A 12515-nucleotide genomic window follows, 5' to 3' on the forward strand; every position below is an offset into this window, starting at 1 on the left:
TAATAATATTCTTGACTCTGCTACTGTACTGGGGGAGGGGAGGGGTGGGGATGCTCCCCACCCTAATAATATTCTTGACTCTGCTACTGCACTGGGGGAGGGGAGTTCGATGTTTTGTAGCCATAGTTTAATACACAATAACAGAAAGCTTAAACAACTAAAACAAATAATATGGTCAATATATTTCGGTACTGCCTAAAATCGGAGCTCCAGCTGCTCAAGCCTATTTATTTTCGTTTCAAATTCGTTTTATGGTTCTCATCAACCAAGTGGCGTTGTGCAGGAAAACATAAAAAAGGCGACTTGTCACATGACCAGTAAAAACTTTTGGTAAATCAAGGCATGATAGCGGCAATGAGACGGCTAAGCCACGGGATGATTTACCAGGGAGAGGGATGATTTACCAGGGAGAGGGATGATTTACCAGGGAGAGGGATGATTTACTAGGGAGAGGGATGATTTACCAGGGAGAGGGATGATTTACCAGGGAGAGGGATGATTTACCAGGGAGAGGGATGGTTTACCAGGGAGAGGGATGATTTACCAGGGAGAGGGATGATTTACCAGGGAGAGGTATGATTTACCAGGGAGAGGGATGATTTACCAGGGAGAGGGATGATTTACCAGGGAGAAGGATGATTTACCAGGGAGAGCTTTTGTGTAACACCCTAAAAGCTTGGCCTTTAGCATTCTGGTCGTGTTTTCTGAGGGATTAAGAGATGTTGATGAGGCCACATTTGCGATAACCGACATCTGCACTTCTCAGCTAATAAGGTTATCATTACAAATGTAGCATAGTGTTATTACGGTACGACCTTATTATTACAATTTTGACTGTTATTACAAATGTGGCACGACCTTATTATTACAATTTTGACTGTTATTACAAATGTGGCACGACCTTATTATTACAATTTTGACGGTTATTACAAATGTGGCACGAACAACTTATTACAATTATGACTGTTATTATAGATGTGGCCTCAACAAACGTCACTGGAAATCATCTAAGACCATCTACGAGTGGTCGTGGTCGCACAAAAAATAATCGATATTCAACCAAGAAAGCATATTATATTTACACTCTACCGACTCATAGATGCATAATAGGCTAATGAGCAAGAAGGCGTAATATATTTTTAAAAGTGAGCCTTTTTTATTGGGCGCAAGGTGACCATAGCCCCAAGTGTTACTCAAGCTCTGTGGGCTGGCGGGAAACGCCTTAAAGGTATTCGCCAGTCGAGTATTTAAACAGGAAATTGACTTCTGAGGTAAGCAAGGGCACTAAAGTGTCATAAATGCCATTTAAGGGGGCGTTGTACTTGTTATTTTGATATAATTCAAAGCTTGTTATGCTCTATACAATGCTAGTTTCTATTTTATTGATTGTATTTATAAACATGATATCGTTGCGAAAAGTATTATAAATCTGGCTGGTTGAAAAGTCAAGTGAACCTTTTTGTTCGAGACACGCAAAGTTCCAAGCGCAGTATTTTGACAGCGCTCACTAGCCGTAGTTCGCCGCTTAACCAAGATTGAATATGCTTGGGATAATTGTTTATAAGAATCTTAATCTTAACAAGAATTTTGATGTTTTCAAAAAAGGGAAGCGCACCAATAGAACACTACTTCTAGTGTAAACATTCGTTAAGCCTTGAGCGCTCACAGATCTCTAAGCGCATTATTGAATATCGCAAACATTTATGCTTAGCCGATTCCACTAAGAATATCAGTACATGAGACCCCCTTGAAAGATCGTTCGGTGAAGCAACGTCTATAAAAAATATATATACATAAAAAACAATTTCTTTTTCGGCACTCATCATTGATGCCTCAAGCATTTAATCACTTGTAGAAAAGCCTGAAGATTGCACTAAGACCCCATTATCACTTTTGTGGAGAAAATGAAACACCAGAGGAAAAAAACGATCAGGACTGAATTCGATTATTTTACTTGAAAACCTGCAATAGGTTCAAGGAGCTTGTCAGAAAACTGGAAAAGAATGCCATTGAAGGTGAGTAGCACAAAATCCGTCCATAAATTAATAAATAGCCAAATTAATGAATGGTGAAGGTCTAGAAAACAGAGTATTTCATTCGAGTGGGCGACGTCGCACAACTTTTGACTTGCACTCTTATCGCATACTAATCTTTCTTTTAATTAAATCGGTAGAATTACTAACCTATTTCGGTGCGTAACTGAAGAAATATTTTCTAATGTCTTAGCACCAACTATCTGAATTAAAAGCAAACAACTTTTAAGCCCTTATTGTTAATAATCAGAAATCCAATGCTAAGTTTGAATATTTAAATGCTGAAATAACAAGCATTTTAAAGCCCTTCTTTGGAATGGCTAAGACATATATCTATCTATTTTTAATGCGTTCACTTTTTTCTTTGTTTGGGTAGTTACTGTATGTGTTCTAGTTATCATCCATCACTGGGCAATTTATGTCACATAAATAGTAGTATACACACAAAGTGGAAACAAACGTTCACTGAAAGCGAAAATAAGCACTTCCTAAATATATTTTTATGTGAAAGGATTCCGCCCCTAAAAAAGCATCCCTTCACCACAAGCCTGGGGTCGAAATAGAGTGGGGCCTGGGTTCGAAATAGAGTGGGGCCTTCCAACTCGAACCCGCTCACCCGAAAATACCGATCACACGAATCCGGATTACTCGAAATTCACTTTTACTGCTCAATGCAAAAAGAGTAATCTAGGGGTTTAATTTCCAGTTATTCTCGTCCCTTCCAGACTCGCGTTATTAACGTGGTTGTCTTGGTATACTTAGTATATCGATAAGCTCTGTCCTTAAAATAAGTCAATACTGCTCTAAGCCTTCATGTTTTAAAGCCCCGTTAAAAAGGGCCGAGACCGGCCAGAAATGATCGTATTTTCTGACGAAGACCGTCAGCCTTATTGGGCTACAGTTTAAAGCGAGATCCGACTTCAAAGCCCCTGCCATCAGTATTAATATGCTTCCTTCTTTAATTTTTCGCATACTTACACAACATACGATTGACCCATAAACTGCGATCAAACTGCTGTCTATATCCGCTATCTTAGCGTTAAAACCCTTTTCTGATTCGCCGTATAGTCCACACCATTTTAGCAAGGTAGAAGTTTTATAAACAAAGCTTACTAGTGACAACTTGAAAGCTTTTGAAAAGATATTTTAGAAGTACTAACGACGTGTGCCTTCCTGTTTTAAGTCAAGCATACTCCCTATAAATATCCAAGTGCTCAAAGTAAAAGCCAAATTCTCTGCTCGCCCTTTCAGGAGTGGAACACTAAGCTGCTAAACAGGTAAAGACACATGCTTTTACCAGTTACACCTAGTGGCATACAGAGAATGCAAGCAGACTTCTTTTTGCCTCTGCTCCATTTAAAGAATATATTATCAATGAGTACTCGACTCTTGCAAAAAAATGTCCTGACAAAGACCATTTATGGACCTAAGAGACAGATCATATAGGAAAAATGAAAACATTTATCATTCTTCTCAAATTATGTATGATATCTTCAAGCAAATGGTTTACAAAATCGCGTTCCCAAGGCCAACGTTGTAATTCCTTTATGCCAGCCTCTCAAAGAGACTGATCTCAGTCACATTACAACGCATGATCCGTATAGATGGAATCAGCATTACTAATGCGTACTGTAAGTTGAGGTAGGCCTTTTTCTGCCGATGTACTTGTATCAGCTCTCCCCACGCGTGTTCATTATTTCCAGTCTCCTGCGCAGCCGTCCTGAGTGTCGACTGAAGCTGCGCAGGAGGCTAGTGCATTTCACGCCCGTACCCAGGATTTTTCTTGAGGGGAGGGGGGGGGGGGGTGCGAAATCCGAAAAAGTGGGCCTAATTTTTCCTGGGGGGAGGGAATGATGATGATGATGTTTTATACATATAACCATATAACTTTACATAACGTTACATAGGTTGTTTGAACCAATAAATTTCTATACTTGCCTTACTTATTATATTTCCTTTTTTCATTTCCTTATACACATACACCTTTTTTGGCGGATTTAAGAGTAGATGAAAAAGCTGTTCCTTGTTGTAGAATCTAATTTTGTCTTTTTCCAGAACATCAAGCATTTCTTTCCTAAGGTTATCATAGATGGGACACCTCAGTAGGAAGTGCCACTCTCTGATAAAAATATGTGACTGAAACACCCCCGAAAGAACAAAAAGGGATATTTTTTACGCCTTTGCAGTATCTTCATGGGACGTTTATTGTAGGATATAGCTACATACCAGAGTGATCTAACTATGCTTTATAGTTTTGTCTACAAATAGCATGTCTATCATGTCTATATCGAATGTTGAATAGTATACTACCTCACTCTTCGGACTAACGCATGCGTGGTGTGCACGATTGAGCGAGGGTGTTATCATCTGTCTCTGGTTAGCTTTTCACGCATGCGTATTTTGTTTTTTATTAAGGTTCTTCATTGGCGATGTTTGCGTAGTTGTGCGTCACGCTTCTAGCAAACGACCAGGCTACAAATATTGCGAATATGTTCTGACGCACTAGCGGTTTGTCTACAACACCTGTTCGTTATCTCGCCTTCTGATTGGCTGTTAGTTATGGTAAATCAGACATACCACGGGATTCGTCATTCACACAATCCTTGCAAGTTCACTTGAAGCAAAAGATACCAAAAAACACTTGACGCAAGTTCGCAACCGCAAAAATTTTGGTCATGAGATGACGGATACCATCGTTTAAAATACGTACCACGCAGGAAAACTAAGGGAAAAACATAAGGGAAATAAGTTAATAAATGATATACGCAGCTTATGCGATCCGTTCCGGGGCAGTCGCAGCGTAACGCCGCAGTTTTGAAAGTAAAAGGTCTCTAGCAGCGAAGGGTTCTTGATACCACCGCAATATCGCGCAAAGACGCGAATCACCGCAACGTCACCCTTACGTATTGCATACTGCAACTCGGTGCCCATTACTCAGTTCCTCCAGATATCTTATGCATTCTGAAAACAACAAACGGACAACATTTTGGGTAAAGGGCGCAGTAATGTGCAAGAGTCTGACTAATGTGAACATGTCGTGTTGTAGCAAAAGAGATATTTTGATTTCTCATGTTCATTTAGGAAAAGCTGGTTTTATTTTTATTATTAAAGATAAGTCAGACGAATTTATCATTTTTTTCAAGTTAATGACAGAAAAAGTATTTTGTCTGAACGCTTTTTTGTCAAACTACAAGGTCAAACGTTGAACGTAGAAAAAGAAAAAATCATTGAAAAAGAAGAGGTGATAAACAGAAAATGAATCGCAAATACATCAATTAGTGTTTCACATCCGACTCGGTACCGCCATGTCACGACTTGTATCATAATCTCATCGTTTCCCCCCCTTTTTCTTTGCAAATTCTCATAAAATTGGAGAAGGCAGTATTATCTGCATTTTTGGGCACCCCATAACCTACAAATATGTTTATATTTTTAAGATTCATTAACAATCAAAATAATTGGAATACAGGGTAATAGCTAAGGGCACTTTTCGTTTCCAAAGAACATATCTTTATCGTGCGATCTGGTGACGTCATGTCATTAACATCATCTAATGTCATTCATTATTGTAATATATCTTGTTGGTGACGGCGTTGCCCCGGGGTATTCTATTATGGTTCCATCTCACTATAGAGATAGCCGCTAACCCCGACAAAAGAGCATATAATCAAGATGTACATATCGCTCCCAGCACTAGCAAAAATCTACCCACATGGAGCAGGCAGGCCGGGTGTGGATAGATCTTCACCACCCAGTAGTGCCGACACGAGTTTGCTCTTTTAACTTCCTTATTGCATTATCTCGCATTTGCTTTTTCTGATCAAATGATCGAATACGCACCTAAAGGGTGTGACGTTAAATCTGCAAGTCAGGTAAGAAGTGTCAGAGTATGGAAATTTAGTATCAGATGCAGTCACACGAAAATCCTTTTTTCGTCCAAATGCCCTCGATTTGAGATTTCTCCTGAAAGATATCAAGTTGAGAATTTACATGACCTTTTTAGGTCGAAGTGAGCTCATTTTAAACTCTATTTTTTTTTACCACGGCATAGTTTGGTGGGAATTGAGGGAAACAGAGTTTCTTTTAAACTCCGTCAGTGACTTTATTCTCCAAATTCTTGTATACGCAAATTTCAAAATCATTTTCTAACCTCTGTTTTGTATTGATTGCGTGAAAATTTATAGAGCTCTAGTTACTGTAGAAGATAAAAGACTGTCAAGCTCACGTTATTAAGTGTTTGGAGTACCTCAGAGGCAAATAGCCTATCAAAAAGAAAACATTTATCTCAGGGCAAAAATTCCGTGTATAATCTCCAATAATATTATTCTGGAGTATTCAATCATTTCCCAAAATCTTGACATTTCATAAGGCGGACTTTTCCTTACAAATCGCTTTTCTGGCAAAGAATACTTAAACGAGTTATCGGCAGATGGCGATGATCGTCATAGATATTGAAATGGATATTTGACTTTTTACTCACGGTGGTGCGTTATGCTAGGAAACACACACGGAATAGCATGTGTTCGCAGTTCGAATCATTTTTTCCCGCCAAAGCAAGAGAGCATGAATATTCGAACCAAACAAAGCTCTTTTCATGTAGGGGGTCTAGAATTACTGTGTAGCTTTATTCAACATAATCTTCTTTTTTTTTGTTAAGCTAATACCTAAAGTAAAGTACGTGATTATTACTTATTTCTTGTGAGAAATGCGGTACATTAATTTTGTTCAGTCACATGACGACGTTAAAACGTGTTCCCTATAGATCATCTTGAATAAAAAAAACTTCTTATAGACGTAATCATAAGTGCATGTACGGAGCCATCGATGTCAGAATATCCATTTCTAATGTGGAGCTTTTAATTTGCCACAGCTTTATCTTTTCACCCGGTCGTGTAAGGTATACCACATACTCCTCTCTTCGCCCAGATCGGCGAATCAAAATGTCTTTCTCACAGATCGGCAAATCAAAATGTCTTTCTCACAGATCAGCCAATCAAAATGTCTTTCTCACAGATCGGCGAATCAAAATGTTTTCTCACAGATCGGCCAGTCAAAATGTCTTTCTAACAGACCGGCCGATCAGAATGTCTTTCTCACAGATCGGCCAATCAAAATGTCTTTCTCACAGGTCGGCCAATCAAAGTGTATTTCGCCCAGATTGACCAATCAGAATGCTTACCTGGTTGAAATCTTTCCTCGGGATGACTTTTCAGGATCATTCACACACAGAATGGATAGACATTCAATCGCGCTTTAAATGTCTAAAACCTTGAATTTGGTGTTTACTGACACCGTTGACTTTTGAGCAAATCTATTAATTCTGCTTTCTATTTAAAAAACTTTTACATGTTAAGCGGCCGCAGTGGGCGGTACAGAACTTTTATGACTCGTTCATTATCATCTCTATTTCCAACTCGCCGCATTTTCTATACCTGCAGTAGGCATGAACATACTTGTAACATTACAAACGCGCTCTACATCTAATGCGTTATACAAAACAATTAGTGTACTCATATCATCTCTCGATATAAAAAGGAACTGGGGAGATGCAATATGGCTTTCATTCGTCTAAGTTGATATCTGCCATGGGCTTTTAGGAAAGAGTCCTTGTTAGACTTATGAATATCTATCTATTGATAGCGAAGTTAGACATCGCAAATCGTTTAATATATCTTGTCATTTCGCGCGGGGCGGTCTCAGGATTCGTGACACTTTCAAGTAGCTACAACACCTGATGCAAGTGCTGGTAATAAAATTCAAAAAATAAAAAATATATATATTGGAAAAACGGACCCTTCGTTGACATGACGCGGAGTTTTTTTTTTTATTAGATATGACTTGCCAATTACATATATGGCTTTGTATTCCATTTTCAACTCCGTGCGGATAACATAATTTAGAAAATAGCCGTTTATTTGCATAAAATGAATTATCAACATGGCTTGTTGTTTGACCAAAGAGGGCAATTCTGACACTAATGTCATTCATTTAAACAAGTCTTTTTACACGATTCAAACTATACCAAGGATTAAATCGAGCGATTGACTCATAGTCCATTTTTGCGTCATACAAGGTGGCCAACGGTTTGTTGTATAGCATTTATCGCTAGGTTCTGTGTTATTGCAGTTCGATGGTCAAAATGCCTGTTACGCAAGCATAGGGAGCTTTATATCCATCTTGAATATGTCAATATTCGGCGAACGCTCAACGTAGATGCGAACATCACAGATGTCATCTTATAAGCATAAATAGTGATTCTAATTCCCTTTCACAGTAGTGGTATAGAATATGAAAGCTTCAAATGAAGGGGATTTGAAAATCACAGTCGAAGCGAGAACTGAAATATGAACAGATTGGGGTTTTTATTCATAATTTCCATAACATCCGATGTACCCAGGATGTCCTGAAATGCGAAGCCACCGGAGCTGGTTGTCAAAGGTAGAGATAATCTATATTTATGCAACACATAGAAGCCGAGAGAAACAAGAAAGAACACGGTTAAAATGAACAGTCGATAACCTTTCTACGCAAGCTGTGTTGAACTGTCAGGATTTGTTTGCAGAAGCCCGTATCGTGAACGCATATTTTTTTGTTCTTTTAGATGTCATCTCTTCGCCAAGAGTAGAGATTAATCCGCATGAGAATTCCATTTTCTCGCCTGGTAAAGAGGAAAAGTGGGAAGACAAGAAAGCGACTCAATACGTCAACGTTTACAAGAAATCCCTGTCATTCAACAACGCCGTCGACATTTTACGGAACTGGTCCTACCTTCTCTCGGAGTTTGCTTTTTATAATCAACGGCAGGAGGCGAGGGACGAATCAAAGAAGTGTGAATCAACGCAGTCTAATCATACGAGGAAGTTTATTGTTTGAACTAATTTTCGTGTAATAATTGCTTGGGGATTCAAAAGCCGGATAAGCGGGAATAGGGTCGACAATACAAAATTTCATATCACCTGAAAAAGCAAATTTGTGTTCTAATTTGGGAAAAAGAAGGAAGTCACAGAATTGTAGCCTTCATCTTGTTGTGTTGGTTCCGGAATATTTGGTATTTTTTTTTTAAAAAAAAGGAACGCATCTAGTAATTCCTCGGAGGCAAATTAAGTAACTATCGAATGGAAGAGTGTCTAGAGGGTAGTCGATACGCGCTTCAATATGACTAGAAACCATAGTGCTCTTGCCGCGCAAGGGAACTTAACCTCCGTCGTTGGTATGGAAACGTATATGCAGGTCGAACTGGCGTCTGCGGCAATTCTGATTTTTCTATGCCCCGTTACCATCGCTGCGAATTCACTACTTCTCACAGCTATCTATCGGGACCCATTAAGAATCTTCAGAACCCCTACAACGTTTTTCATCATCGGTCTAGCGTGTTCTGATTTGGTGACCGCAGTCGCGGTAGAACCATTTTTTGCGATGAATTACATAGCGCATTACATTGAGTGTGGGCCTGTTATTGACTGCGAGCCCTCGAAAGTCTTCCTAGTTCTGCATAGAGTGGGAGGAATCATTTCTACTATCGCGATTAGTACGTCATTTCTGGTCGTGCTCGCGCTGTCAGTCTCCCAGTACATCGCAGTCACATATCCCCACAAGTACAAAGACTTGATCACCCGCAGTCGAGTTGTTTGGTGCGTCGCGTTCAGCTATATCTACTTTATTGCATTTAGCTTGCTTCAATTCACTGGTTTAGACACCTATACTTATCTACAAATCGACCTGGTTCTACATCCTACGCTCATCTCTATCGTGTTGGCAGTAGTCCATTCGTTACTGTACATGTCATTCCGTCGTCATCTCAACCGTAGGAATACGCTAAAGCGCCGAAGCACTCCACATAAACGCGAGAAATCCGACAGGCGCTTAAACCGCGAGAAAACCCGCCAAAGTGACCGCCAGTTTACAATAGTGACGTTCTACCTAGCAGGGATCCTGCTGGCTTCAGCATCGCTACATACGATCATACTCTACGTGTATTTCTACCACAAGGAAAGATCTCATCAAGCAAACGTGGATATCCATATCTGTTTACGGATTAGCGATCTGTTGTTGTTCCTAAAAGTCATGCTAGATCCATTTATCTATGCCTGGAGGTTACCGGCTTATAGAAAAGCACTCAAAATCACTCTGATCTCCACTCAGCAGCGGCTCAGGCCACACAAATACAAAACCGATGGACTGTCAACGGTACACGAAAGCAAAAAAATCATGGACTCAGCCTTGAATTAAAGGGAAAGGTGTGCAAATCAAGCGTTGTTTCGTGTTTTTTTAGAGAAATTCTAAAATAACAAACAAGCCTATTTTTAATTATAACAGTAAAAACAACAAATGGCGACACTTTGTTGAAAACTTTGTTTATATATTGTATCAAGGTCGAATACCACTCTTGCTGAAATCACATATCCGCCACTCATACTTGTGCTCTGTACATACCGAAATACCATAGCACTGTTTTAATATCTTATCAGCTCAGATCCTCATTAGTGAAATACAATATAAGTAATGGTTGTATAAAGGCACGATAACTCTCAAAGATTTTAGAACGGCTATGGAAACACCAAACTTTGACGTTGGCATTGAAAAATATGTCAATTTTGGACGGCTGGAATAATCAAAACAAGAACGCATAAGAAATATTTATGAATTTTTTTATTGAGTGGCATAGCCATTTGAAAACCAATCGATAGTCATTCATTACAATCATAGATGATGAATATACACAGCTGATAAACAATTGATAACATTATCATCGTGATTATCAAGTTTGTGATTGATATCACTTTTTTCCAGTTACAATTGATAAAAGTGCCTGTCTATAAATCACTGATTGTTCTGAGTACCATCAATTCTATCAACAGTTCAACTGGAAAATAATCCGTTTCTTATAAATCGAACGCTGCAAATGAGGACATTTGAGCGGAGATCCTTTTCACGAGTGATGAAAAAGAAATCGACGCTATCGCGTTTAATCTAATTGGGGAAATACGATAAGCAGATGGACAGCGCAACAAGCTTTTTCTTAGGAATTTGTAAGGTTGTCGGTATTACTCAGGGATTTGTAAGGTTGTCGGTATTGCGTCAAGCCCTCTTGCTAAGTGAATCTCCTCTTGAGCGCGTTATCAAGTCAAACTGATTGGCTTATTTGGAGTAGGCTGGGAACATTTTAGTGACCTAAGTGTATCAATTATAATAAACCACATTCTAAGTGAATAAAAACACATGCTTTCCAGTGTTTTGTCCTGTAGGAATCATTATATGCTTGCAGACCATAAGTTTTGAAGGGGTAGGTGGGTAGGTGGGGGGGGGGGGGGGGGGGGTGAGGGTGATAAGGCGGCGAAGAGAAGGTATAGCATAAAATGCTGTCAATTTGGACACCCCTCTGTAACAGACCCGGCCAAGTTTAGATTGTCCTCTCATTAGAAAAGCAATGCACGCCACACGTCCCACGTGAATCGTATACACACGGCAAATTTCTGTCGATATCAACACAAACGTGTGCTGCCCACCAAGCAAAGTCTTCAGTGCTTAGGATATCCATGCTTTGATTCTGGCAGGCTTACCACAATAATGTGATTCTCTGCCCACTTCCGCTAAATTGAAGTAATTGTAACACAATTTTGGTCGTGGTCGTTTAACGGAGGACCGATCTCGAAATGGCCGCTAATGTAGCGTGGTCGCTTATCAATATGAGGTACCACTGTATACTCATTATGTTTTTTGGTAGATTTAAAGTCCGTATAACCTTTCTAAATTGCAAGATTTGGTCGATTCTTTATATTTTCACATATAATTCTCTGCTTTAAATGGTTTTCGTCTCATTGTAGGTGGAAGAGCCAAACTCTTCGTCCATATTTTGTGGTATTGCCGTCTCAGAATTTTAACGGATTTAGGGAAAATGTGTTGTTTTAAAGTCCCCGCCAAAACTTGGAATTCTACCCTCGATTCAATCTTCTTGCGTGCGGCCAAGAAAAATGTCAAAGCTCTTTAGAAAATTCAAATTTCCATCAAATTCCCTTCCCTTATTGGCTAGATTGCTGTTAGAAATTTTACTGATTAGGTCTATTTTTAGTCTTTGCATCGTCTGATATATACCTATTTCAATTGACGGCTTTTTACATATGATACCTGCGCACCACCCCCCCCCCCCCCCCCCCCCCACCCTCTCGGCCAATCCTGGTAACGCGCTTGGTGGGGAGATGCCATTAATCCATAGTAACCATAGTAACGACGTGATTTTTCTCAAGGGATTTAGACCGCTGATTAATGGACACCCTTTTACCCATTAGGATAGATAAAGCGGTATCGGCCTTTCATCACTGCAAATAACTTAAAATCCTTTAATCCCTCGTTAACGTGAAGGAAAATATCCAAGTCATAAATATCAAGGCACATTTTGCCAGATTTGTAGACAATGCATGTAACCGCAGTTATCATTACCATCGACATATGATATGTCGATGCTGTGATATTATTTGCCAAGAT

At 39.4% G+C, this 12515-nt stretch overlaps 1 protein-coding gene across 4 annotated transcripts; it reads left to right on the forward strand.

The window, feature by feature from the left end:
* The first annotated feature begins 1642 nt into the window (after positions 1-1642).
* LOC5510699 (trace amine-associated receptor 7e) lies at positions 1643-11262 on the forward strand. 4 transcript variants are annotated; one of them, XM_048730534.1, is made up of 3 exons: positions 1643-2015; positions 3285-3310; positions 8635-11262. In XM_048730534.1, exon 3 carries the CDS (start codon positions 9189-9191, stop codon positions 10260-10262), a length of 1074 nt encoding a protein of 357 aa, XP_048586491.1. In that variant the 5' UTR covers positions 1643-2015; positions 3285-3310; positions 8635-9188; the 3' UTR covers positions 10263-11262. The 4 variants fall into 4 exon arrangements, with proteins under 4 accessions (XP_048586491.1, XP_032235805.2, XP_032235806.2 ...); XM_032379914.2 differs by lacking the exon at positions 3285-3310; XM_032379915.2 differs by lacking the exons at positions 1643-2015; positions 3285-3310 and adding an exon at positions 5622-5905.
* The last annotated feature ends 1253 nt before the right edge of the window (positions 11263-12515 follow it).

Source organism: Nematostella vectensis, chromosome 7 (assembly GCF_932526225.1).
Source record: "Nematostella vectensis chromosome 7, jaNemVect1.1, whole genome shotgun sequence".
Lineage (NCBI taxonomy): Eukaryota > Metazoa > Cnidaria > Anthozoa > Actiniaria > Edwardsiidae > Nematostella > Nematostella vectensis.

Bases quoted from the DNA above. Each gene is read 5' to 3' on its own strand.
- LOC5510699 (XM_048730534.1), top strand. From the start codon at position 9,189: ATGACTAGAAACCATAGTGCTCTTGCCGCGCAAGGGAACTTAACCTCC.